The 22,671-nt window shown below is 53.7% G+C and overlaps 1 protein-coding gene across 1 annotated transcript in view; it reads left to right on the top strand.

Annotated features, from left to right (window-relative positions):
- The window catches only part of Crhr1 (corticotropin releasing hormone receptor 1), a 45,001-nt gene that overhangs the window by 11,928 nt on the left and 10,402 nt on the right, over positions 1-22,671 (top strand). The window contains exons 2-4 of the mRNA XM_046421225.2: positions 6,613-6,700; positions 14,279-14,398; positions 18,760-18,845. Coding sequence (XP_046277181.1) covers positions 6,613-6,700; positions 14,279-14,398; positions 18,760-18,845 — 294 coding nt within the window. The remainder of the gene's footprint in view (positions 1-6,612; positions 6,701-14,278; positions 14,399-18,759; positions 18,846-22,671) is intronic.

The following is a 22,671-nucleotide window of genomic DNA, read 5'->3' as shown; positions in this document are numbered from 1 at the left end:
AGGTGGGGAGCACCCAGACACACCCCCTCCCTTGACTGTAGGCAGGAGATTTTCCGTTCCATTTTTTCTCCCCTGTAAAACAGCAATTTAAGTTAATTAAATGTAACAATAAATTATTTCTTGTCTGCCTGGAATAATCTTTCACCGCTCACACACTTTGGGGGAAAGAACAGGCTCTTTGACTTGGGGTGGGGGCAGGTTGTGGCTGTCACCAAAGGAGGCTGTGGGAGAAGGGACCTGGCCTGGGGCAAGATGAGGAGAAGGAGCTGCTTTGGGGTCAAAAAGTCTTACACAGTCAGGAGGGCAGAGAAAGGCCAGGGGGTATCACTGCCCTCTGTCCCAGCTGGTCTTTAGGGGACCTCTTTATGAATCAAAACAGGCACCCCTGAGGGTCTCAGCTCTGCCACGCACAGCTTGCAATCCTGCCCCTGCCGACCCCTCTGTGCTGAGCAGAGACTGCATTGGCAGGTGGGTCCTTCCCTCATCCTGTTGGATCCGTTGGGTTCGTGACTACAGATTTATCTCTCAGAGGCAGGGACGGGTTTTGAAAAGTCAATTACACATTTCATTTCTGCAAACCAGACCCTGGGTTTTAAATGCAGCAGGGGAGACAGGTTTGTAAGGAAATCGTGATTTATGACCCCTTCTCTCTTGCACATCCAGATTCGCTGCTCTTGGCTTTGCTTTAAGACAGGCTCCCAAACACAGTGCACAGCACGGCAGCCAGAACCCCCAAAGCCCAGGACCCAGGAACCTGGCCAGCAGGTGGCAGTGTGGGCTGGGGGCCTTGCGACTAGGAGAGTCACCAAGGAGGACTGTGATCTTGGACACACAGGGTGTGTGTGTGTGGGGGGGGGGGTATTCAGGGGCCTTTCTGGGCCCTGAGTCTGGGTTCCCATACTCTCTCACACCAGGGAAGACAGCAGTTCCCAGCTTTATCCCCAACTTACTAAGCTGCTCCCTGAGCAGAGGACTCCAGCCTCTCCCATTCCCTCTCCAGATCAAAGTTACCACACCTACAAACGACTATGCCTATGAGCTCCAACCGTGTGCTGCTCTGGTGTCCACCCTGGCACCCCAGGCCTGTGCATCCAGCTCAGCCCTGTGCCTGAGACCCAGGACCCTCCCCGTGCCTAGGAGGCCTTCTCTTTCCTGTCTACCCTGTCCACCCTCAGGCTCACCCTCTCCAGAAGCCCCTGCTCCCCTGCACTTGGCTGTGTCCTCTGTGTGTGTGTCCACATGTGTGAGTCTGTGTGTGCCGTCCTTGTCCTCCTCTGCCTCTCTGAGTTCCTTTCCTTTTTTGCATACCAGGTACCTAGTTAGCCCTGGATTCCTTGAATGTAGAATCACAGGCCTGCGAGGGGGCTGGGAGATTGCTAAATCTGGTGGTTTTAAAAACAAACAGCCAACCTTCCTTTTAAGCTGAAAAACTCCTCCAAAAGGCATCAGAGGTGAAGGCGGGGAGCATGTCAGAAAGGTGACCAGCCTCTGCCCCCCAGGAGGTGATAATGACCTTGCTGACATTGGCAGGAGAGTTTGAATTTCAGGAGCATCTCTAGCCTCTGCCTCCAGGAGTTCCACATCCCTGTGATGTGGGGAGGTGGGGAGGTGGGGAGGTGGGGAGGGGACTCCATTGTCCCTGCCTCACAGAAGAGGAAGTGGAGTCCCAAGGGCTGGGTGACTCACCCAAAGTCACACAGTAGTGTGGTGGGACTGGGCTCAGAACTCAGCAGGAGGGTGAGGAATTGCAGAGGTCACTCTAGCACTGTGGCCCTGATTCTGTCCGGCCAGCTCTGTCCTGCTCCAGAGGGCCCTGGGGTTCTGCCAGAGCTAGCTGTGAAAGGGCAGGAAAGGCAGGACCTTCTCCCTCTTCCTCAGGGCACTTTTAGAAGGTGTGTGTGTGTAGGGGGGGAGCCTCAGCTGCCTTGAGATCACCCCTCCCTCCCTCTGGTGGCCCTTCAAGACCCTCCCCAAAAGGTTAATCACTGAATTATCCCATCAAAGAAAATTGCACTTTTGTGCCTTAAAGACCAAACTAAGCTTCAGCATCAGAGTTATTTATGGTCTCTAATAAGCATTTTCCGGGTGTGATTAACCTTTATGCCAAAGTCACGCTGGGAATTGGGATGGCAGCTTGGATTCTGTGTGGCCTGGGGTAGGGGTGCGGGCGTGGGCAGCAGCTGAAGCAGGCAGCTGTCAGACTCCCGCCGTACCACCCACCCCTCCTGGGCTCCTGAGCCACTTCCCCCTCCAAGGGCAGCTCTCCTGTCTGTGCCTTGTGCTGACCTGGCCAGGCCAGAGCACCACCCGTCTCGCTCCATTCAAATGTGGGTCACGTTGCCGGATCCCAGTCCTCACTTGCTGCTCAGAACCCCGTCACCCTCAGCACCTCAACGAGTCCAGCTATAAAATAGGGAGCCCAGGACCCTGTCTGCTTTCTGCAGCCCAGTGCTGCATCTGTGTCAGGTCCCCATGGTACCTCAGACAGTCACTTTAGCTGAAGCTGTCTTTGAGCTGCAGTAGACCCTTGTCTGTCTCAGACTTAACCTTCAAGATTTGGAGAGGTGAGGTTGGGTAGGATGGCATCAGCCTGTAACCCCAGCAACTCAGGAGGTCAAGGCAGGAGGATTGCATGCTTGAGGCCAGCCTCAGCAACTTAGTGAGACCCTGTCTCAAAATTTTAAAAGTAGGGAATGCTGGAGATGTACTTCAGTGGTAGAATGCCCTGGGTTCAATCCCCAGTACTAAAAAAAAAAAAAAAGAAGAAGTCTTGGAGAGATTTAAAATAAGACAGAAGTTTCATTTGGGGCTGCCAGGCTGGGGTGCAGAGTGGGGATCAGCTAGAGAGTGGGTCTAGTGCTCTGCCAGATTCACATTCTCAGTTCCATTTTTGTTTCTCTGCTAGTTGGAAAACGGCAAATCTCATGAAGTGCTGAAAACTTGGTTTGTCAAAGTGATTCTGGAATTCTGGAAACACAGCTAGTAGCTAGGGCTCATGTGGAAGGGAGGAGCCAGCAAGGAGGAGTCCAAGCAAGTATTAGTTCTTAGGCCTTAGTTTGAGCTAAGAGAGGGTGACATGTCCAGTTTGGTGGAGGCCTGGACCTCTGGGGGGACCCGTTCAGCATATGTTCCAGCCATAGTACTTGCTCTTTTCGGGGTGCAGGGCCTTGCTGAGAAGTAGAGGAAGTGACGAACCCCCCCAGGAAAATGGTTTTATTGCACATACCATTCTGCTTTAATTCCCTCCCTCATTGTGTTTGTGAACCCCAGATTAAGGGCCCCATTCTCAGTTTTATGAGGAAACAAACATTGCGCCTAATACTTTTGGGGTCTGTTCCCACCAGCACAGTAGTTTCCTGATGATAGGGATAGAAAATGGCAGTGTCACTGAAGAGGACCGTGTCATCAGCAAATGGTGGAGGTAACAGGCAGGAAAACTGGACTTCATGGAAGTGATTCAGGAAGAAGCCTTCACAAGACTTCCTCAGGACAAGTAGAGGTGCAGGCAGAGATTCTGCTACAGAGTTGACCTTTCCAGAGAGGAACGGTTGGTCTGGGAATTTTAAGGAGCATTTTCTTTTGCATAATGCAACACAGGTCCTCACTGGACAGGAAATGGCTTGGTAACCTGCATGTCCAAGAAGGAGACAGTGTCAGGGCTGTAGGTGGCCAAGGGCAGTTGAGTCCTTTGCCCTATGGCATTTGATTTGATTTTAGGATGAATCTGGAATTGTTTGCTCTTCTGTAAACCCCAGGACATTAGCATGCCATCTAATTCAAGCCTCGGGCCCTGGGTGCTTGATACCGAGGTGGTTTAGCTATCTTCAGGGCTAGTCTGAGGTCTCCATCTGTGAGCCCCCTGAGCATAAGGCCCAGTGCATGTACAGGGCGCTTTGGGGACACATGAAGGGGTAACTGAGTCACTTTGCTTTTGGAAGGCTGGGGAGGGGCCCTGTATGTGAGTTTTGAGGAATGCACAGCTCACCAGGGGCAGGGGCAGGAGAAACTGGGGAGGGGGCACCAACTGCAGGCCCAGGAGGGGCTGGTGTGCAGGGGAAGTGACACATGGTGTTTAGCAGGGAATAGATTGTGATGTGCCTTCAAGGGGGGACTGAAGTCAGGAGCAGGAAGCAGGGTCTAGAGGCCGGGTGACAGGGCAGTGTGACAGGGCAGCCAGCCTGGTTTCCAGGAGGTGTTTCCAGTTTCCTCTGATTTGCCTGCGACTCGGCTGAGTGTGTAGGTGAAGTGGCATCGAGGGTGAGACATGGAGGGCAGGATTTCCTGGTCCCCTTCTAGAAGAAGCCTCTGGCCATAGCAGCTGGGCTGCTCACCTCTGGGGACAGAGCAGAGCCTGGGCCTCCACCGAATGCTGAGCAAGCCCAGCAGGTTTGTCCTGCGGTCTGCTCTCTGTTTCTCTCCTTCCTTGGGAAGGAGCCACTTGGGAAAGTGAGGGTAAAGGTATTTCTCACCTCTCTGGAGACTGCAAAGTTGAATTACTGATTAATAAAGTGTCGGAAGTTCCTTGGGCTATAGAGATGAGTGGGTTTGTCCCCATCTCTGTTGAAGCCCAGGAGCAAGTGTTAGCTGACTCCAGCGCCATTCAGTGAGTGTGCCAGGCACAGGGCAGGCCTGCAGGGCGGGGCTGCTTGGGAGCCTAATGCTTGCTGCAGGAAGAGTGCAGGACAGAGGGAGTGAACAAGGCCCACCAGGGACTCAGGTTGACATTGAAGGGACAACATGACCCTGCGGACCATTGGGGTCAAGGGGAGCTTCCTGCAGGGGTGGCAGGAGGACAGGCTCTGCCCAGGAGAGGAACTGCTCCATGACACCTGGGAGGGAGGGCTGCAGAGCCTGATGTCATCACGGGGACAGGAAGGGGAAGGAATGGGTGCCTGTGAGGGTGGAGAGGTCCTGGGGGTGGGGAGGACATTCCTGGCTGGTGAGCATAGACAGTTGGCCCTTGGAAAAAGACAGACAGACAGACACACAGCTAGAACCAGACTCAGCTCACTATGGGCAACTGAAAGAAAATGATATTCAAGTTTGCTTTTAAGGACTGAGGGAAGGCCCTGAGGTCCAGAGAGGATGAGCAGGGCCAGGGCAGCCCAGGGGAAGGGGGCCTGGGCAGCAGTGGGTGGGGCAGTGGGTGGATGGAAAGTTGTGATGGGGCCAGGGGTTCATCGAGGGAGGCATTCTCCAGAGCACACGCTAAGGCAGGAGGTGCCAAAAGCCTCTGTAATCACCATAAATAATATCATGATATTATTACTGATTTTTTTCCCTTTGCCCCAAGCTCTAATGTAACCAGTACTGTCACTGAACCTGTATTTTTCTTATTTTGTTCATCATGGATTTTTTTGTTGTTGCATTAATTTCGATTCTTTAAAATACTGCATTAGGGCTGGGGTGTAGCTCGTGGTGGAGTGCTTGCTTGCCTGGGATGCACAAGGCCCTGGGTGCATTAAAATATGACATATCCTGACTACTAAGGGTTTTGACACCCCTTAAATTTTGCACCCACTTCACCCTAGTCCAGGTGGGGCCACTCATGAGGGCTGCACACTGAGGGAGGGCCCCACTGCCCTGACCTTAGCTAGACTAGCAAAGGGCATTCCACCCTCCGTCTCATGCTCCTGCTGCAGAATCCCAGGGTGGGCTCCAGAGCTAAGAGTCTGGCCCTGAGTTCAGCCGTGCATTTCACAGCAGGTGCAGAAATGGGCTGGGGCTGAGACATCTGGACAGAGGGACGGGCCCAGAGGAAAGAGCAGGGGAGCAGAGCAGGGCTGGTGAGGAGGAAAGCAGTCTCCGGGTTCAGCGTCCTGCTTGGAAGCTCTGTAGGAGGGTAATTTAAGGAGGCTAGCCCTCCAGTTGAGGGGTTCCCGCCACTCCCCCTGTCCCCAGCTAGGCTCAAATTCTGGAATCAGAGTGGGATGGAGCCTTAAGGGAGGTTAAAGAGCAAACAGGGCAGCCATCTCTCAGATGTGTTCATCCCGTCCCCGCTTGGCCTCAGTTTCCTCATCTGCAGTTAGGCACAGCTGCTCTGGCCCCAGGAATAATTAAGCCATGGTAGATGTTAAAGGACCTGATACACAGCGAGGCACAATTTGTAGTGACCGGTAATAAGCCAGGTGGGAAGCAGAGCCCAGGAAGCAGCTCGTTAAACAAGAGGTCAGGAGCACTGCTGCTCTGGAGCCAGACAGGTGTGCTAATGAGGGTCTGTGAGCCCATAAAGCTAGCAGCAGCAGGCAAGTGGGAGGGCATATGTGTATGTGTGTGTGTGTGTGTTGGGGGGGGGGTGCGTGCATGTGTGCACATGCACAGGAATATAGTTGGGCCGTGCTTGGGATCCATGGTGATTGAGGTGGCTTCCTCCAGCACAGCCTCTGTGCTACAGGCTGCTCCTCTTACCACCCTCTGTTCTAGGTCCCCTCTAAGCAGGCAGCTCCAGAGCTTCCAGACCAAGAGGATGCGAGTGAGCAGGGCCAGGAGACTAGGGGCAGGGGCTGGGAAGAAACTGGATGTAGGAGGGGAAGGGGGCAGAGACAGGAAACAGCAGACTAGGCTGCTCATGGCATCCACCTAACCGTGTCCCTTGCCTCCCTGTGCCCACAGGCCCTTCTCCTCCTGGGGCTGAACCCTGTCTCCACCTCCCTCCAGGACCAGAACTGCGAGAGCCTGTCCCTGGCCAACAACATCTCTGGTGAGTCTTCTGCCCACTTTTGCAAGATGCGAGGTCACTACAGTGTCCCCTGCCACAGAACTCCCAAAATCTGTGCACAGAACCATGCCTGGGGGCAGAAACGGCAGAGAGACTTCCCCTCCAGGACTCTAATCTATTTTCATGTCTCCCTACTATCTAGGAGGATGCTAAAGCTGGGTGTCCATTGGTGAGAAAGAGAACTAGTTAGCCAGCAGCCTGTGCCGTGGGCAAGTACCCCAAGCAGTCACCTCCCTGCTTTAGGATGGGCCACAGGGGAGGGTGTCCCAGCCCCTGCTGCCAGGCTGTGACTCGAGGACATCAGGTGAGGGAGAAAGATTGTTGCTTCCTGCTGCTAAAAGTGCCCAGAGTCACCTCCATGGGCTGCTGACCGTGCTCCAGGCACTATTCAAGGAGTACACAGCGACCTTCTGAGGGAGCTTGACACATAAAGAAACTGAGGCACAGAGACATACTAGTAAGTGCCGGATCCCAAGTGTAGCAGGTGGCCAGGCTTCTGGACGTGCTCCGAAACACAGGGCTTTAGACCTCCCCAGTGGGAACTATTGTACGGATGCAAATGTTGCTCATGCCTAGAACTTAACCGCTTACAAGGGGCTTTTGTATTATTATCTTATTTCATCCTCACAAGAGTTGAAAACCTGACATTCATCCAGAAGGGAAGATTGAGGTGGGAAAGAGTTCTTAGGTCTCCCAGAAACACACCATCAGTGGCTGGGACCCAAGTCAAAGTCTTGGGGCTCCCAAGGCCAGGCCTTCGCTAACTTTGGGCATCATCCTAGGAATGTCTGGTACCAGGCAAAATGCAGCAGTCTCCTACACCTAGGGGTCCTTGGGAGGGTTGATGTCTTGTAGTGATTTAGTTCCTCCTCAAGGCTTTCCTTGATTCATTAGCTGAGCACCTACTCTGCAGCAGGCCCTGTGCAAGGGGGTAGGGGAGCTCCCAGTCTCTAGGTCTCCCGTGCAGGTACTAAAAGGCAGAGTGAGAGACGCACTGGCCGAGAGAGGGACTGGAGTATGTTAGCAGATCAGGAGGCATCAGTTCCTGCAGCTGGGCCTGCAGGGACAGGAGGCTTCTGCAACTCAGAGCAGCTGTCACCTGGCCTGCTGTTCCTTCACCAGACAGGGCTGGGGGAGAGGGGTGAGTACTGGGCGTGGGCAAGGCAGACTGACTTCTTGTGCTGGCTGATAGGGAGGGCTCGGCATGTCCTGGCTAGGAGGAGGAAAACGGGCAGCCACAGAGGCAAGCATGCCTTTAACCCCTTGGAGCCAGGCTTTGTCTGATGGTAAAGGGAGAGGTGACTCCTGCTTCCGGACCTGTCAGAGGTCAACGGCACTGAGTTTGTGGATGTTTCTGCAGAGTGCCAGGCCACTACTGGGTATGATGATGATTGCCTATGCCAGCGGCTTTTAAAGGTGCTCTCTGTATGTAGCTAGAAAGAAGGGAAGGTCCCTGTCACCAACTGCTTGTGACAGTGGAGGTGGCAGGAAGGCAGGACAGGGTTGGGGTGAATCCTAGCAGCCTTCCTAAAGGACAGGGGTTTCAAGGTGAGTCTTTTTTTGGGGGAGGGGGAGTGCTGGGGATTGAGCGCAGGGCCTTGTGCATGCAAGGCAAGTGCTCTACCAACTGAGCTACATCCCAACCCATCAGATGAGTCTTAAGAGAGATTCTGAGAGCTGGCAAAGATCCAGCACCTGAGCCAAAGCAAAGGTGCACTGGGGACCAATAAGTGGGCTTGGGGGAAGGACCAGCGCTGGATGAGGAGGGAGGGAGCCTGGGGAGGTGCTGGAAGCCCACAGCATCAGGCTGCAAACTGGCAAAGCTGGTCTGTGGGGAAAGGAGATTCACGCCCAGTCAGCAAAGAAGGAGATGGGGAGGGAGGAGGCCCAGGGGGAGTGACTGGGTACCAGGTCAGGCTCCATTAACTTGCTTGTGTTCAAGAGGAGTGACATCCCCGAGCCCATGCAGGTGTCACCTGTCCTTGGCAGCAGCGGGCCTTGATGAATGGTATTCATTCCCTGGTGACTTGTACTGGGTGCCCCCACCCCCAGCCCAGCCTGCCCGGCTTTGTAGCATGCAATCCATCACCCTCCAAACAGCCTCTGGTAACGGGCCATTTGTCTTCTGATGCCGAGACCTACCCAGAGCGATGGGCATTGGTAGAGACAGATGGTGAGGGTGGGGCCAAGGGGCCGGGACAGATGGATGGGCGTCTGGCTGGGGCAGCTGGCACTGAGCCGGGACTTTTGTGGGGGGGCTCTCACATGCTTCATGCCAGGAGCAGGGAGAGGCTGGTCCCCAGGGCTGAGGCCCATCATGTGGCATATCACAGACTTGGCAAACTTAAAATCATGGCATGAGGACGACCATGCCAGGAAGTGATAGAATTGCCAACTAACAACATCACAGACAAATGGAATCAGAGTTGACGAGGACCTGGGGTCATCAGTTCCCATTTCTTTCTTAAGGAAGTGAATGATAGTAATTACTTAGTGCCCACTCTGTGTTTGTTGGATATGATTCAAAGTGCTTCATATCATCCAGTATCACAAAAATATAGCCAGGAAGAATTTTTACCTGCAAGAGGAAACTGAGGCACTGAGGGATTGAACAACTTGCCTGAAAACACACAGTTACTAAGCACTGACAGCGAGATTTGAGCCAAATGGGTCTGATTTCAGACTTAACTACCAGTATCACATTATGTGGCCACTCAGAGATCCATGGTGCTCAGAGTCCAGTGTAGTCAGCCATCTGGGGGTACAGGGCCACCACTGAAGTTTCCCATACTAATACTGGATTTGCGCATGGCCCCAGTTTTTTCTTAACATCTACTATATGCCTGGCACTATACAGAGAGAAGAGTGTGCAAACCCCACCAGGCCAGGAGGGTCTGTGGCATCTTTCTTCTCTGGCCAACCAAGAAGGAGGCAGCTCAACCATTAGGTGGCCAAGTAAAGACCAGGGCTCTGACTGCCCTCTGCTGCCCTCTGTATGCTGTGCCACCCTGGCAGACAGATGTTCTTCCCACTCATCCCAGAGGTACATTCTTCTGAATGTGTTTCAGAGGTTGCTCTAGGGCCCCTGGCAGCTGCCACTCAAGGCAGCCTTTAAATTCAGCCTCCCCTGGAGTTAAGCCAGACAAAGGGATGGGCTTCCCACCTGCCAGGATGCTGCCAAGAACCCCTGCATCTTGTCCAGAAGCCCTGATGGGAGACAGGAGTCAGGTTCCAATTTCCTTCTGAAATTAGAGCACAGTTGGACCCTAAGCCTAATGGGAAGGGAACTGCAAAAGAAACTAGGGCCCAGTTGTGCACAAGCCACCTTCAAAAGGTCTCTATTCTTATGTGAATGAGGGTGTGAGCCACCCAGGAATAAGGAGGTCAACACCTTAGGTACAATAAGCACCCTCCTGCCTCAGGGCTTTGTACTTCCTGCTCCCTCTGCCTAGAGCATACTGTCCCAGCTATGCTCCTTCCCTGGCTTCCTTTAGGTTTGCAATTAAGTGCTATCATTTTATAAAAATGCTAAATTAAAACAGCACTGTCAGTCTTTATCTCCCTATAGTGCTTAGTTTTACTTCATAGTATTTCTCACTGGTTAACATATTTGTTTGTTTGCTTATTGTCTCCCCCCAAGTGGGATGCAAGTACCATGCCGGCAGGGCATTTATTTTATTCATTACTTTACCTCTGGTCCTTGTTATTTTTTAGGTGTTACCTAAGTGCTTCTTGAATAAAGAGCAGTCATTCTCTTCTGTCTGTGCCTTAACTGACCAGGAGCTGCCGGAGGAGTTGACTCCTAACTGCAGCTCACCTTTGCGCTGTGGCTGGCCAATGGGCTCAGCTAGTGGCAAGGCTGGCTTACTCTGAATCAAACTGCTCCTCATCCCAGAACTGTGAGGTCCAGGTGTAAGAATAACCCCAGGAGGGTAGAAGAGGCTGGACATTTGTGACAATGGGACCTGGAGGGGATGTTGGCCCAAGAATCCAAGTCCAGCAGCCCTGAAGGTCCTTATTATGGTCACCAAGCTGTGACATGGAGACTTCCTTCCTGCCTTCTCCCTTGCCAGCTGGTAGATGGACACCCTCCCTATCTTCTGAAATTATCTGTCTTCTTGGCTTTCCCTCTGCCCCTTCCTCTCTTGTCCTTAGTGTCTTTTTTTTTAAACTCTCTTCCCCTCTTTTCTCTCTCCCCTCCCTTTCCCTCTCTACCTGACTTGGTTTCTTCCCTCCCACCCCTCTTTTCTCCCCCTCAAAGAGTGGCTAGGTAGATTGAAGGAATGGCCTGAATTGCCTAAGGTAAAGCGCCCTTCACAGTGCCTGGTATACAGTAGTGTTAAACAAATGTTGTTGGTTCCCCTGCCCCGAGTCCTGTACACCAGTCCCCTAAGGGACACCCCCCACCCCGCTGTCGTCCTTCCCGGATGCGGTGTCCGCAGGGCGGTGAGCTGAGATCTTGTATGTGCCACTTGTGAGACTGCGCCCGGGAACACAGTGCCGGAGGCCCTCTCTTGCTGCCTCCTCCCCGCCTTTGACCTCCGGGTCCCCTTTCCATCGTCCACTTTTCCTTTACTCCCTGTTCTCTCGCTGCCTCTGCCTCCTCTTGTACTTCAAAACCACAGGCCAAACTCCTAGCGCAAGTTCAGCTGCTCTTTCCACAGCAATGCCGCAAAGCCCCGCCCACCTGACAGACCACGCCCCTCCGAGGACCACGCCCACCCATCTTTGAGTCCCAGACTGGCGTGCTGGTCTGACTCTGGAGCAAGGGACCTCTTTGTCGCCTGCCCCTTGCATTTGGCTTCTCTTCTTCGCCCCTGCAGCCTTCCTTCCTCTCTTCCTGCCTCGCACATAGATTTCTACTCCATCCAGGATTTTCTGGGCTCTTAATGCAAAGGCCCCAGGCGCCACTTCCGTGCAGTATCGGTACAGTCTACTTCGAGCGACTGGAGGCGCGGGCTGGGACCCGAGGGCAGCCCCAGGGAAGGCAGAGTCTTCTCTGAGAGAATGTGCGTTAGGCATGTTCCAGACACTGCCACCTATGGCATCCCTTTTAATATTCCCAGTGCCTAGCTCAGGAGATACGGTGACCGAATGAATGAATGAACAACCGATGAGGAAGGAGCAATGACATCATTCGCACCTGATGCGTGCCTGGCACCCAGTCATCCCTAAATGCTCCCTTCCCCGTTGCCTCCTTGACTGCCCCCCACACACTTTATTGCCACACAATATGGTGCAATTGAAAGAACACTTAATTTAGAGTCAAAAACATCAGGCTGAGCCAGGTGCAGTGGCACAGGTCTGTAATCTCAGCGGCTCAGAAGGCTGAGACAGGAGGATCGAGAGTTCAAAGCCAGCCTCGGCAAAAATAAGGTACTAAGCAACTCAGTGAGACCATGGCTCTAAATAAAATACAGGGCTGAGGATATAGCTCAGTTGGTAGAGAGCTTGCCTTGCATGTGCAAGGCCCTGGGTTCAATTTCCAGTACATCTCCCCCCACCCAAATAAAAACATCAGTCTGTGAGTCTTGACTCTTTTACACTTTGACTTATGACCTTGGACAAGTCACTCAACATCCCTGGGCTTTGATTTCCTCATCTGTAAAGGAAGGGGGAGGGTAGACATTGGAGGAGACATTGGAGGTTGGATGAGGATCGAACCTAAGAGACGAAGAGCTTTGAAAAAAGCAGAGCGGAGTTCACAATTTTATCCCCCTCCCCGCTGCCACATGCCCCTGGCGTCCCCTCCTCTGGGCTCAGCACTATCAGCATGATCCATGACAGATTGAAATCCCAACCTGGCACACCAGGGCTTTGCAGAGTGCTGCCTTCCTCACTCCCCCACTGCTCTGCGATGCCGTCAGGAGGCTCAGCTGCAAAATAGCACCCTCCTGGCTCACCCCAGCACCTGGCCTGCCCCAGCTCCAGCCCCTCCAGTCCAGATTTCTTTCTTTTAATTAAGCCACTGGTCTTGAGGTCTCTGCCCCCTGAGCCCTGATTTGCACAAATGCCCCATGAGTAGCTTTGATCAGAAGGAAAAGCCAGCATTTGGTACCCATGCAGCTCCGCACTGCCCTGATCCAGCAGGGAGAGGAAGCCAATTTAGCCCACTGCTGTTTCCTGAGATTGGAGACAGGCTAATTCGGGGAGGAAATGGCAGACAGGCCAGCCAGGGCTTGGCAGCTGCTGATGCCCAGTACCAGAGAGGCTGTCCCCTACCTGTATGGATCATGGCTCCCTGGCTTGTCTGTACATTTTGTGCCAGTTCCAAGTTATTAACCCTTTCTGCCATGATGGGACAATGGGTCTCAGCAGGACTGGTGAACCAACCTCATGCCCAGAGGGGTATAAAGGCAGAGAAAGAGGGGAAGCACCAGGGGGGATGCCAGGACGATGCAGGGGTGCTTAGCTCCCACCCTGGAGACTACTTCCCTCTACCCTCCAGAAGTGTCACTGAGGCCTCAACTCTACCCCAACACACACACACACACACACACACACACACACACACACACACAATGTCTCTCCTTTTTCCCCACTCCCCCCCCAAATTTCTTTATCAGAGGAAAATATTAATGTTTGAAGGGGCCTTTAATAATCCTTTTCTAGTTCAACTGTTTATGAGTCTTCAGAATCACAGACCCCATCGAGCATCTAATGATAGCCGTAGCACCCTTTCTCCATTGGAACGTGTATACGCCAAAGTTTTCATTATATTCCAGATCTCTATGAACCCCTGAGATTCCCAATGGATGGAGATTAAGGATTTCTGATCTCAAGCCGGGGGTGTAGCTCAGTGGTAGAATTCTTGCCTAGAATGTGTGAGCCCCTGGGTTCAAGCCCCAGGACTGAAAAAAACTGATCTGATCCAAGCACTTCATTTTATTCTAGAAGAAAACACTAAGGCCCAGAGAGATTTGCCTATGGTCATGGAGCAAATTAGTGGCAAAGCCCATTCTGAGCCATGGACCCAGACTCCCAGTTCAGTGCCCTGAAGGTGTCCCCTCCCTTTTCTCCACATGGGCCCAGGTCCCAGTGCAGACCAGAGCACAGAAACCAGGAGCTCAGTAAGTGCGGCTGTCAGACCAGCTGGTCGACCTGGCTGTGCTGCATCTTCCCTGCAGGGTTAGGGCAGATGTGGTTTGGTTCCAGAAATACATGAGGAGCCTGGGTCAGGAGTTGACTGGACCTGTTCCAGAGTGTTCCTGTGAAGTTTTGGAGCTCTAGTCTGTTACCAAGGGTGGGGTCAAAAGATGTGTCCCCAAGAACAGGAGACCTGAAACACACCCAGCCATCTTCCAAATGCCAACCAGGACCTTAGATTTCTACTCTACTTCCAGCCATCTCTGTTTCTCCTCTGCTCTAGAACTCATGCTGGCTCCAGACTCCTTCCCCGGGTCTCTCCTCTCATAGACAGGCTCATTTCTGCACCCGGGGCCATTGATTTTGTCCTGTCTCTCTGTGATTGGGAGCAAGTGGGGGGAGGGGAAGGGCTGTGGAGTGTCTTCTGCCTGGAGAAGGGATCCTGCTCTGCTCACCAGCCATCTCTGTCCCCAGGGCTGCAGTGCAACGCCTCCGTGGACCTCATTGGTACTTGCTGGCCCCAGAGCCCTGCAGGGCAGTTGGTGGTGCGGCCCTGCCCTGCCTTTTTCTACGGTGTCCGCTACAACACCACAAGTAAGAAGAAGGTAGAGGGTGGAGCATCTGCTGGGGTGGGGTGGCGTGGGAAGAGCTTGAAAGTGGGGAAATAACAAGCTACAGCCATACTAATAATACCTTTTGAGGGTACCACCACCACTGCAAAGCCCACTCTGTGCTGACTCTCACAATACCAGGCAGCACCACCTGGCATAAAGCTAAGCCTTCGAAGCTCAGAGAGGTTAGGGAACTTGCCCAAGGAATGCCAGCTGGTAAGGGGCAAAGTTGAAATGTCTGTGTGACATTTTCTCCTATAGTTGGCCATCTTTGGATTAGTCTATTGAGACCCACAGCAACCCCATGAGGTAAGGCAGGGATCTTTCGAAGAGCCCCAACTTTGCAGATGATAGCTCAGGGCCCTCCAACCAGGACATGGGGCAGGGGCTTCACTGCCTCCCAGGGGTGCAGTGGGGCAGGACTGACCCAGGGCTGTGCAGATACTTGATCCCCTGTAAACACCGCGCTCCCCTGAGGCCCCACACATTTGCGCCAGGCTTTGCAGCTCCTTGCTATAGCACCTGCCACCCGCAGAATTAATTTGCTCTCTCCTGTCAATGACTCAGATCCCTGCATATGGAGAGAAGAACAGCTGCAGACCAGGGGCCCTGACTCACCCGAGAGAAGCTGGGGATGGGGTTCCCTGCCTTGGCCTTTGGGTCCAGTAGGCCTGAGCCCAGAGCCCCAAGAGTATGCCAAAGGCGACTGCAGATGCTAGTGGTCCACTCTAAGACTTGTTGCGTGATCGCAGCTCATATTTTTCCCTCTGCTGGGGAAGATTCCCCTCTGAGGATTGAGGGGGCTGGATGACCTGGTTTCTAAGGCTTCTTCCAGCTTGAAGCCCTCCTGCCCCTTTTTCCTTTACAAGACAGAATTAAATTTGGGGGCTATGCCAAGGAGGCGTGGGAGGACTGGGAGGGTGACTGTGACCCTCTCCCGGGGGCTGCTAGGGCAGAACAGGAGGCTGGAACAGCCCTTCCAAGCCTCTGTGTTCATCTGTAACCATGTGCTGGCTATGGGAGGGATCAGGGAGGAGAAGAAGGACTGGGAGGAATGTGGGGACTAAGGAGAGGAGACCCAGGTAGGAGAAGAGGAGCAGGGCCTAGGAGGCCAAGGAAGCCAAAGAGGAGAGTTTGCATCGCAGTGGGCCAACCTCCAATTTAGGAGGGCTCATTTTGAATAGTGAGATTGAGGCACAGAGAGATTAATAACCTGCTCGAGGTTAGAAAGCTTGGAGGCAGAGTCAGGCCCAGAGAGCCAGAGCCTGCCCAGTGCTCCGCATACCATGCTGAGATCTTCGGGAGCTCCTGGGACAGCTGCAGTTCCGAAGTTGGCATACTGGCACATCTGGCCTCCCCTACAGCAACACCAGAACCTGCTGGTCCCAGCCTCTCTGATCTCCAACCGTAGTTCTGAATCTGAACCTGTTGCCCTCACTTGGAATGTACCTTCTGTGGCTCCCGTTGCCCCCGCAGTTGAGTCCCTCCTCCTGCGTGGGCCTGCGAGCTCTTGCAGACATGGTCCTGCTTATTTTTGCACCCAGTCCTGGCTGCTCCCCATAAGCACCCTATACTCTTGTCCCCCAGGGTTACTTTACATGCCCCAAATAATCACCGTTAGGCCTTAGTGCTGGGCAAGTGCTACTCAATTTGCTGGCCCTGCCTTCAGTGGAATCCTGGGTTCCAGTGCCAGCCCATCTGTCCCTCTGCCCTGGTCCTCTCTGGGCCTTGGTTTCTCTACCTGCAGGATGGGGTAGAGAAAGGCTCCTTGCTTTTCCTTCTGTGACTCCAGGAAAGAAGCAGGGGCCCCTTGATGTGGGGGACATTTCTGGGCAGGGCTGGAAGATCCCCTTTGCAGGTTGTCCCAGTGCCAGATGATGAGGAATGTGCCTGCCTGTGCCATCAGGAGGAGTGGAACCAGAGCTGCTCCTAATCATTAGGCACTAATTAATTCATTTACTGATGAGGTGTTGCCAGGATTTCTAGGCTTCTCCTTAATGCCCTCCCTCCTGCTCATCGGATCTTCAAAGGGATGGGAAACATTTCCAAAAATATCCATTTTCCCGTGATTCTTTGGGAGGACTGCTCAGCTCAGCAATTAAAGACAAGGAGGTCGCATCCTCCCTGGCAACGGCACCCAGCGGGTGGGGCCTGTTTTCCTTCGGGGTCACCTCCTCTCTCCAGGTCAAAGCCTGCTGCCTAGGATGGCCCGGCCCAGAGAGGGATTCCACATGCCCCACCCCCTGTGTGGGGTGCCTTCCCATTAGCTCCACCAGCACCCCCTTTGATCAGGACAAGTGGCACGTTCTGAATGTTATATAAGGTAATATAAATATTGCTCCAAGACAATAATAATAAACATCACAGCGATACCATATGTCAGGCACGGTTCTAAGTAAAACCCTGCACCAGTGAGGTGGAAGTCATGAATAGGACGGCTCCATCTCATGAATAAGGACACTGAGAGATTGAGTGACTGGCCTAAGGTCACACAGCCAGTGGGGGTGACTCCAGGGTCTGCAGGAAGCCTGCCTGGGTGGAGGGCTCAGCTCTGAACACTCTTTCATGCTGCCTCTCTTAAGGCAAAAACTGCATGCACAACCCCCTGCCCCCGCGCCCTTCCCACCAGGTCTCTGCCCCCAAGCCCCTCTCTTTGCAGACATTCCAGAGCAGCCTCTGGTCCCAGGCAGTTCATGTCCATTGTAGAGATACTGCATTCCCTTAGTTCCTGGCTTCCCAGTCCCCAAAGAACTTTCAGAGCACCCCATCATGGTGCCCTCTGCCCTGGGGGAGCTTAGCCCTCCTTTAGCAATTAGGAGAGCCCTGCCGCCTCATTGTCATTTCTGCCCAGGGCTGGGCACTGCACCAGACCAAGGTCCACTCACAGAGAGGCTGGGCAGAGCTTTACAAATCCACCGAACCCCATTTCCCTTCCAGTTCCGCGCAGCCAGAACGCTACTTGGGCTAGAAAGGAGGCCACCGCCTTTCAGTCCAGGAGGCCAGGTTGAGGCTCCCTCTCCTGGGCTCAGCATCAACTTTCCTGCCCCACCCCCCAGCATCTCCCTCTGGTCCTGATGCTGCCAGCAGAGAGGCAGCTCCAGGCTAATGGTCCCATGGGAACCGTTGGAGCAGCTCCCTTTTATAAATGAGGAGAGGGCTCTGGCTTCCTCCCAGAGCTCTGTCCCTATGGGTTTCCAAGCCCAAGGACCAGAACTCAGCAGCTTCCCCAGTCCTCCTCCAGCTCTGTGGGTCAGTGAGAGCCGCAGAGAGGCCTGCAGAGGCCAGCAGAGATGGCTCAGGGCTCATTCTCTTTTGCAGTCAGTGAATTAAGTCAAGGAAACAGGATAAAGCTACTGATGCCAGAGAGGGATCTGGGGTGGCATAGGACAGCCTCACCAGCAGAGGAGGCAAGACAGAACTTAGAACCCTTCTGTCCCTTCCCTTCTGAATTTATGACCCTGGTGTCCAGGGGGAGGGGGTCAGGTAGAAAGGCCAGTAAAAGGGACCCTTTAGGCAGCTCTGTCCATCCCAGAGCTCCAAAGCCAGGCAGCAGCCCTTAGGGTTTCTTGGAAGGTGACAGTTTGGGGCTCAGTTCTGGCTGATGGCTGCACAAACACCCACCCTTCCCAGACCATGCTCCTGCCTTCTTTCCCAAGTGCCGCAGGCCAGGCCAGGAGCAGTTGTAGCAGGTTCTAGTGCAGTAAGATCACTACCAAGCAAGACTCACCCGGTCACCTGGCATTTTCTGTCCAAGAATCCTTCCCCCCATGTTCCTACCACATGACCCTCCAAAATAAAGCCTGCTTTGGGGCAATGCCACCAGGGGACCTTCCTCGAGACCTTCCCAGTGAGCCCCCACCCCACATGAAACCCTGCCACACAAGAACCACCCTTGGAAACCTCCACCACCCACAGTCCTACAAGGAACCATGTCATTTAAATCCACTTGAGCTGTCACCACATACCTTCCCCCAGATCCTGCCCAGCTGTGTGAGCACTGACTCAGGGACCTCATCCTCCTTTTCTGCTGTGAACCCAAATGGGAGCATCTCAGAAGAGCACCCGCCATGAAATCTGCCACCTTATCAGGGTCTAGAGGGAGGCACCCAAGGGGTAGCCATGCTTGTTCACAGGCCAGTTCTGTGGCAAGTTCACGTCAGCTTAGGGGCAGAGCCGTGTCACCCAGAGGCAGTGGCTGCTGTAGCCCTGTGGGAGATGAGTGGATGGGCAGGAAATGGGATGATAAGAAAGGCTTCCATCCAGAGGCCCAGTGCTGGCCCAGATGAATGGATGGACAGACAGACAGACAGATGCCAAGCTATCACAGCTCTCTTCTTTTTCCAGACAGTGGCTACCGGGAGTGCCTGGCCAATGGCAGCTGGGCGGCACGTGTGAATTACTCTGAGTGCCAGGAGATCCTCAGTGAGGAGGTGAGCTGAGCTGGGCAGGCTGCCACCCAAGGGGTCGGCCAGGAACCCCAGCGTGAGCTGGATGCGAAGTGGCCAGCTGGGGCCTGGGGGGCAGAGGTGATGTCAAGGCCCTGCCCCAGGGAACATGACCGGCAGCTGCTAGGCAAGCTATACAGGGACAAGTAGGGTCCTGGTTCCTTCACGCCCCCCCCCCGCCCCCGTGCCCACTGGAGGCTGCCTGCTGGGGGTGTAGTTAGTTCAGACTACAGACATGGTTGTGGGGTTCGCACCCATTTCTACCCCACACACCTGAGCAACACCAAGGTCCATGAGGACTGTCAGAACCAGACATGGAAGTAGGGGTAGTGGTGCCATTTTAAAAAGCCCCGGAGATCCTTTTAAAAATTTAAGTGTTTTGAGTAGATATTGCTTACACATAATACAAAATTCAAAAAGTACAGATGGGAATACAGTGAAAAGTCTCCCTCCCACCTCTGTCCCCAGCCAGTGGATTCCCTCCCCAGAGACAGCCGATTTGCCACTTTCTTGAGTGTTGTTCTGCACGTACAAGGAATTACGTGTGCGTGTACTTTTTTGGTTTTACCCAAATGTCACATATCATACATGTTCCTTGACACCTTGCTTTTTTCATGTAGCCATCTATCCTGGAGACCCTTCCATGTCATTACAAAAGAGCATTTTCATTCTTTTTACATTTGCACATGCCCCATGGTCCATCTATGCCATAACTTACTGAACCGACCTTTATTCTCAGTCTTTGGTCCTTACAAACAGTACTGCCATGAATTCTCTCTTCCGGTGACATTTGGCAGAGGCACGAACGTCTCCATCCAGTGTTTCTGCTACCTCCGTCCCCCTCCGCCCTGTCCCTCTGTCTCTACTCCCTTTATCCACAAGTGCTGAGGGAGACGGGGGTCATGGGCTGGAAGAAATAGAAAATGTAACCGAAAAGCAAAGTGAGCAGAAAGCAAATGGCAGAAGGGAAGCCATCCCAAGCCACCAGGGCCCCTGGCTCCTGGAGCGAGGAAGAGGCTGGTCTAGGCAGTCTTGAGGATTTCATTGCCTTCAAGATCTGAGTTGGAAAGGACCCTGGAGACCTTCCATCCCATCCTGAGTTTCCCAGCCCTTCCTGGTGGTAAGAAATCACACAAGAGCACTTGTTAGCCGCAGAGCTACGCCCAGCACCCAGTAGCTCAAGGTGCCCAGGAGGATCTGGGAATTGGTATTTTTAACAAGTGCCCCCAGGGGAGCCTGCTGATGGGGCCAAAGTGGGAAACCTGGATCTGGTCCAACACCTTCACTTCACAGAAGGGGAGACTGAGGTCAGGGAAGTGGAGAGGCTTGCACAAGGTCACGTAGCCAGAGCCTGGAACCCGGGGCTTCGGAGTCCAGGTACCTGAATGAAGCGAGGTGGTTGTGGAGAGGACATCTTCCCCCCCGCCCCCAGCCCTGAGCACTCTCGTAAGCCCCTCCCGGTTCCTTGAGCTGCTCAGCAATCTCCTTCCAGAAGTTGCAAAGGCAGGTCACTGCTTAGCCTAAATAATGACCAGCTCTTTCACAGTACTGCTCTGGCAGGGCGGTGGAGTTCCTTGGGGTGCAGAATGAGGGGTTTCCTGCCATCTCAGATTTCACAGGTCAGACCTGGGCTGGGCTGGCTTGGCCCAGCATCCCTACTGTCACACCTGAGCACAGAACATCCTGACTGTCAGCCGACCTGGGTGGTCCTGGGGCTGGGGAAGGAGCACCCTCCTGGACTGGAGGAGGGGTATGGGGTCCAGATTAGGAAAGTTGACCAGAGGAGATGGCCTTGGGTGGGTCGTGGGGTGGCCAAGAACCACTCAGGGATGGAAAACGCTCCCTGGCACACAGTAGAGGAGATGAGACAGAAGGAACGGGGCTTGGGCTCAGAAAAGCAGATCCGTGCTGTGGTGGCTCTTGAGACCATTGTTCCTGCCCAGTGAGGGTGGCCGTGGGGGAGGTGCAGCTGGGATAGCATCTGTCTCGCAGGACAGATCTTCATCGCACCCACCTGAGGTCTGAGAGCCCTGCTGGATCTGCCATGGCAGAAGTCTCCAGCTGCCCCAGACATCTCCAGCTGTCCCACCATCGGACAGAGGGGCAGACAGTTGTGCCTTTCTTGGACATTGTCAAAGCTGCAGTAACCAGAGTTGTTCTCCTACCGCACCCCCGCATCTGAGCCTCCTGATTGTCAGGGTGAGGTCTTCAGGGTTCCCCGTCTCTCCTGCTCTAACTTAAGACCCTTCCTTCTAGTTGGCTGATGGAGGACACTCAGCAGCCCGTTTCCCCCCAGCTCTCTTCAGAGACTCCAGGGCAGGAGGTTGGTTGCCTCAGTCCTCCCTTCTCCATGTCCTGGAGGCCCCACCTCTGCCTGGGACCTAGGACTCTCCCTCTCTCCACCAGCAGGTTAGGCCAGAAAGGAGGAGAGCATCATTTCTCATGAGCACCCCCACTTTGGCAATATAGTGGGAACAGCATGGCCTTTGGGGGCAGACAATTTGGGGTTTGGAATCTGCTTCCAATGCTGCGTGTGATCTTTTATTATTTTTTTTTTTATTTTTGATACTGGAGATTTAACCCAGAGGCACTTTACCTCTAAGCTATATCCCCAGCCCTTTTTTTTTTTTTTTTTTTAATTCGAGGTGAGGTCTCACTAAGGTGCTGAGGCCAGCCTCAAACTTGGGATCCTCTTGTCTCAGCTGGAATTACAGGTCATTGTGTGTGATCTTGAGCAAGTGGCTTCACCTTAGTCCCCTACAAGGGCTGAGAATAATTCAGTGGCTGTCCCCGGGAGATTAGGAGGGTGCTGTCTTGGCCTATGGAGGGTACCCACTCACCTGCTACCTCTCTGCCTCTCACCACCGGGGAGATCAGAGGAGGTGGTGGTGTACACAGGAAGGGATGAGAAAACCGTGAGTAGCAGGGACACCCTTTCTCTGTCTTGGTGGAACTGGCCTGCTTGCTTAGCTACTCTGGAATCAATTAATTTAATTAGTGAAAACACCATCCCTTCTGAGCCCCTCCAGATGTTGATAGGCTCCTTCTCCTCCCAAGAGGCTTAGCCCCTCCCTCTTGGAGCTGCAAAGAGAAAGTTTCCAATTGGGTGAGTGGCAGGCTGGGCTAAGCCCTAATGAAGTACCAGCGCCCTGGGGTGGAGCAAGTCTGTGAAATGGGACACCCAGAGTCCAGGCGCCCACAGCCAGGACCACCATGGGACAGGTCCCTGATTGGAAAGCCTGATTCATGTGTGGCCCAGCCAGGGGTCGGCAGCAAGTCCCCAGCACCACTCTGCACCAGTTCCCAGTATCAGTCCCCCCTACACACAACTGTGACCTCTACTGTGTCCTTCCCCCCTGTCCCCAACTCTCTCCTGCACCCTTGAATGCACTCAGTGCCCTCCCTTATGCTCTGCTGAGCACATGGAATCTGACCCTCGTGCACATCCTGGAAGGACAGGACTTGAGGACAGTAAAGGTACTTACTCTGGGGATCTGGGGATCTGGGCCAGGACAAGGGTTTCTGAAACATGGTGCTTAGGAACCACGTGGGCTTCTTGCTAAAATGAAGATTCCAATTCTGACCATCTGGAGCGAGGCTCAAACTCCACTCTTCTCAAGACTTCTGCAAGCTCCTGGATGCTGATGTCGCTGGTTCAGGGACCATGCTTTGCAGAGCCACGGATTGGGAATCTGCTAGCAAGATCAGGGGAACAGTGCAGGAAGCCCAGGTGGAGAGGAAGAGACAATGTGGGTGGGCAGAGATGAAGAGATGAGGCCAGGGTGAGTGGAGGGAGCGTGGAATCCTCCTT

This window comes from Marmota monax, unplaced genomic scaffold (genome assembly GCF_021218885.2).
Source record: "Marmota monax isolate L192 unplaced genomic scaffold, Marmota_monax_Labrador192_F-V1.1 WCK01_AAM20220418_F8-fsc00322, whole genome shotgun sequence".
In the NCBI taxonomy this organism is placed as follows: domain Eukaryota; kingdom Metazoa; phylum Chordata; class Mammalia; order Rodentia; family Sciuridae; genus Marmota; species Marmota monax.
This window is presented reverse-complemented; position numbering and strand designations above follow the sequence as displayed.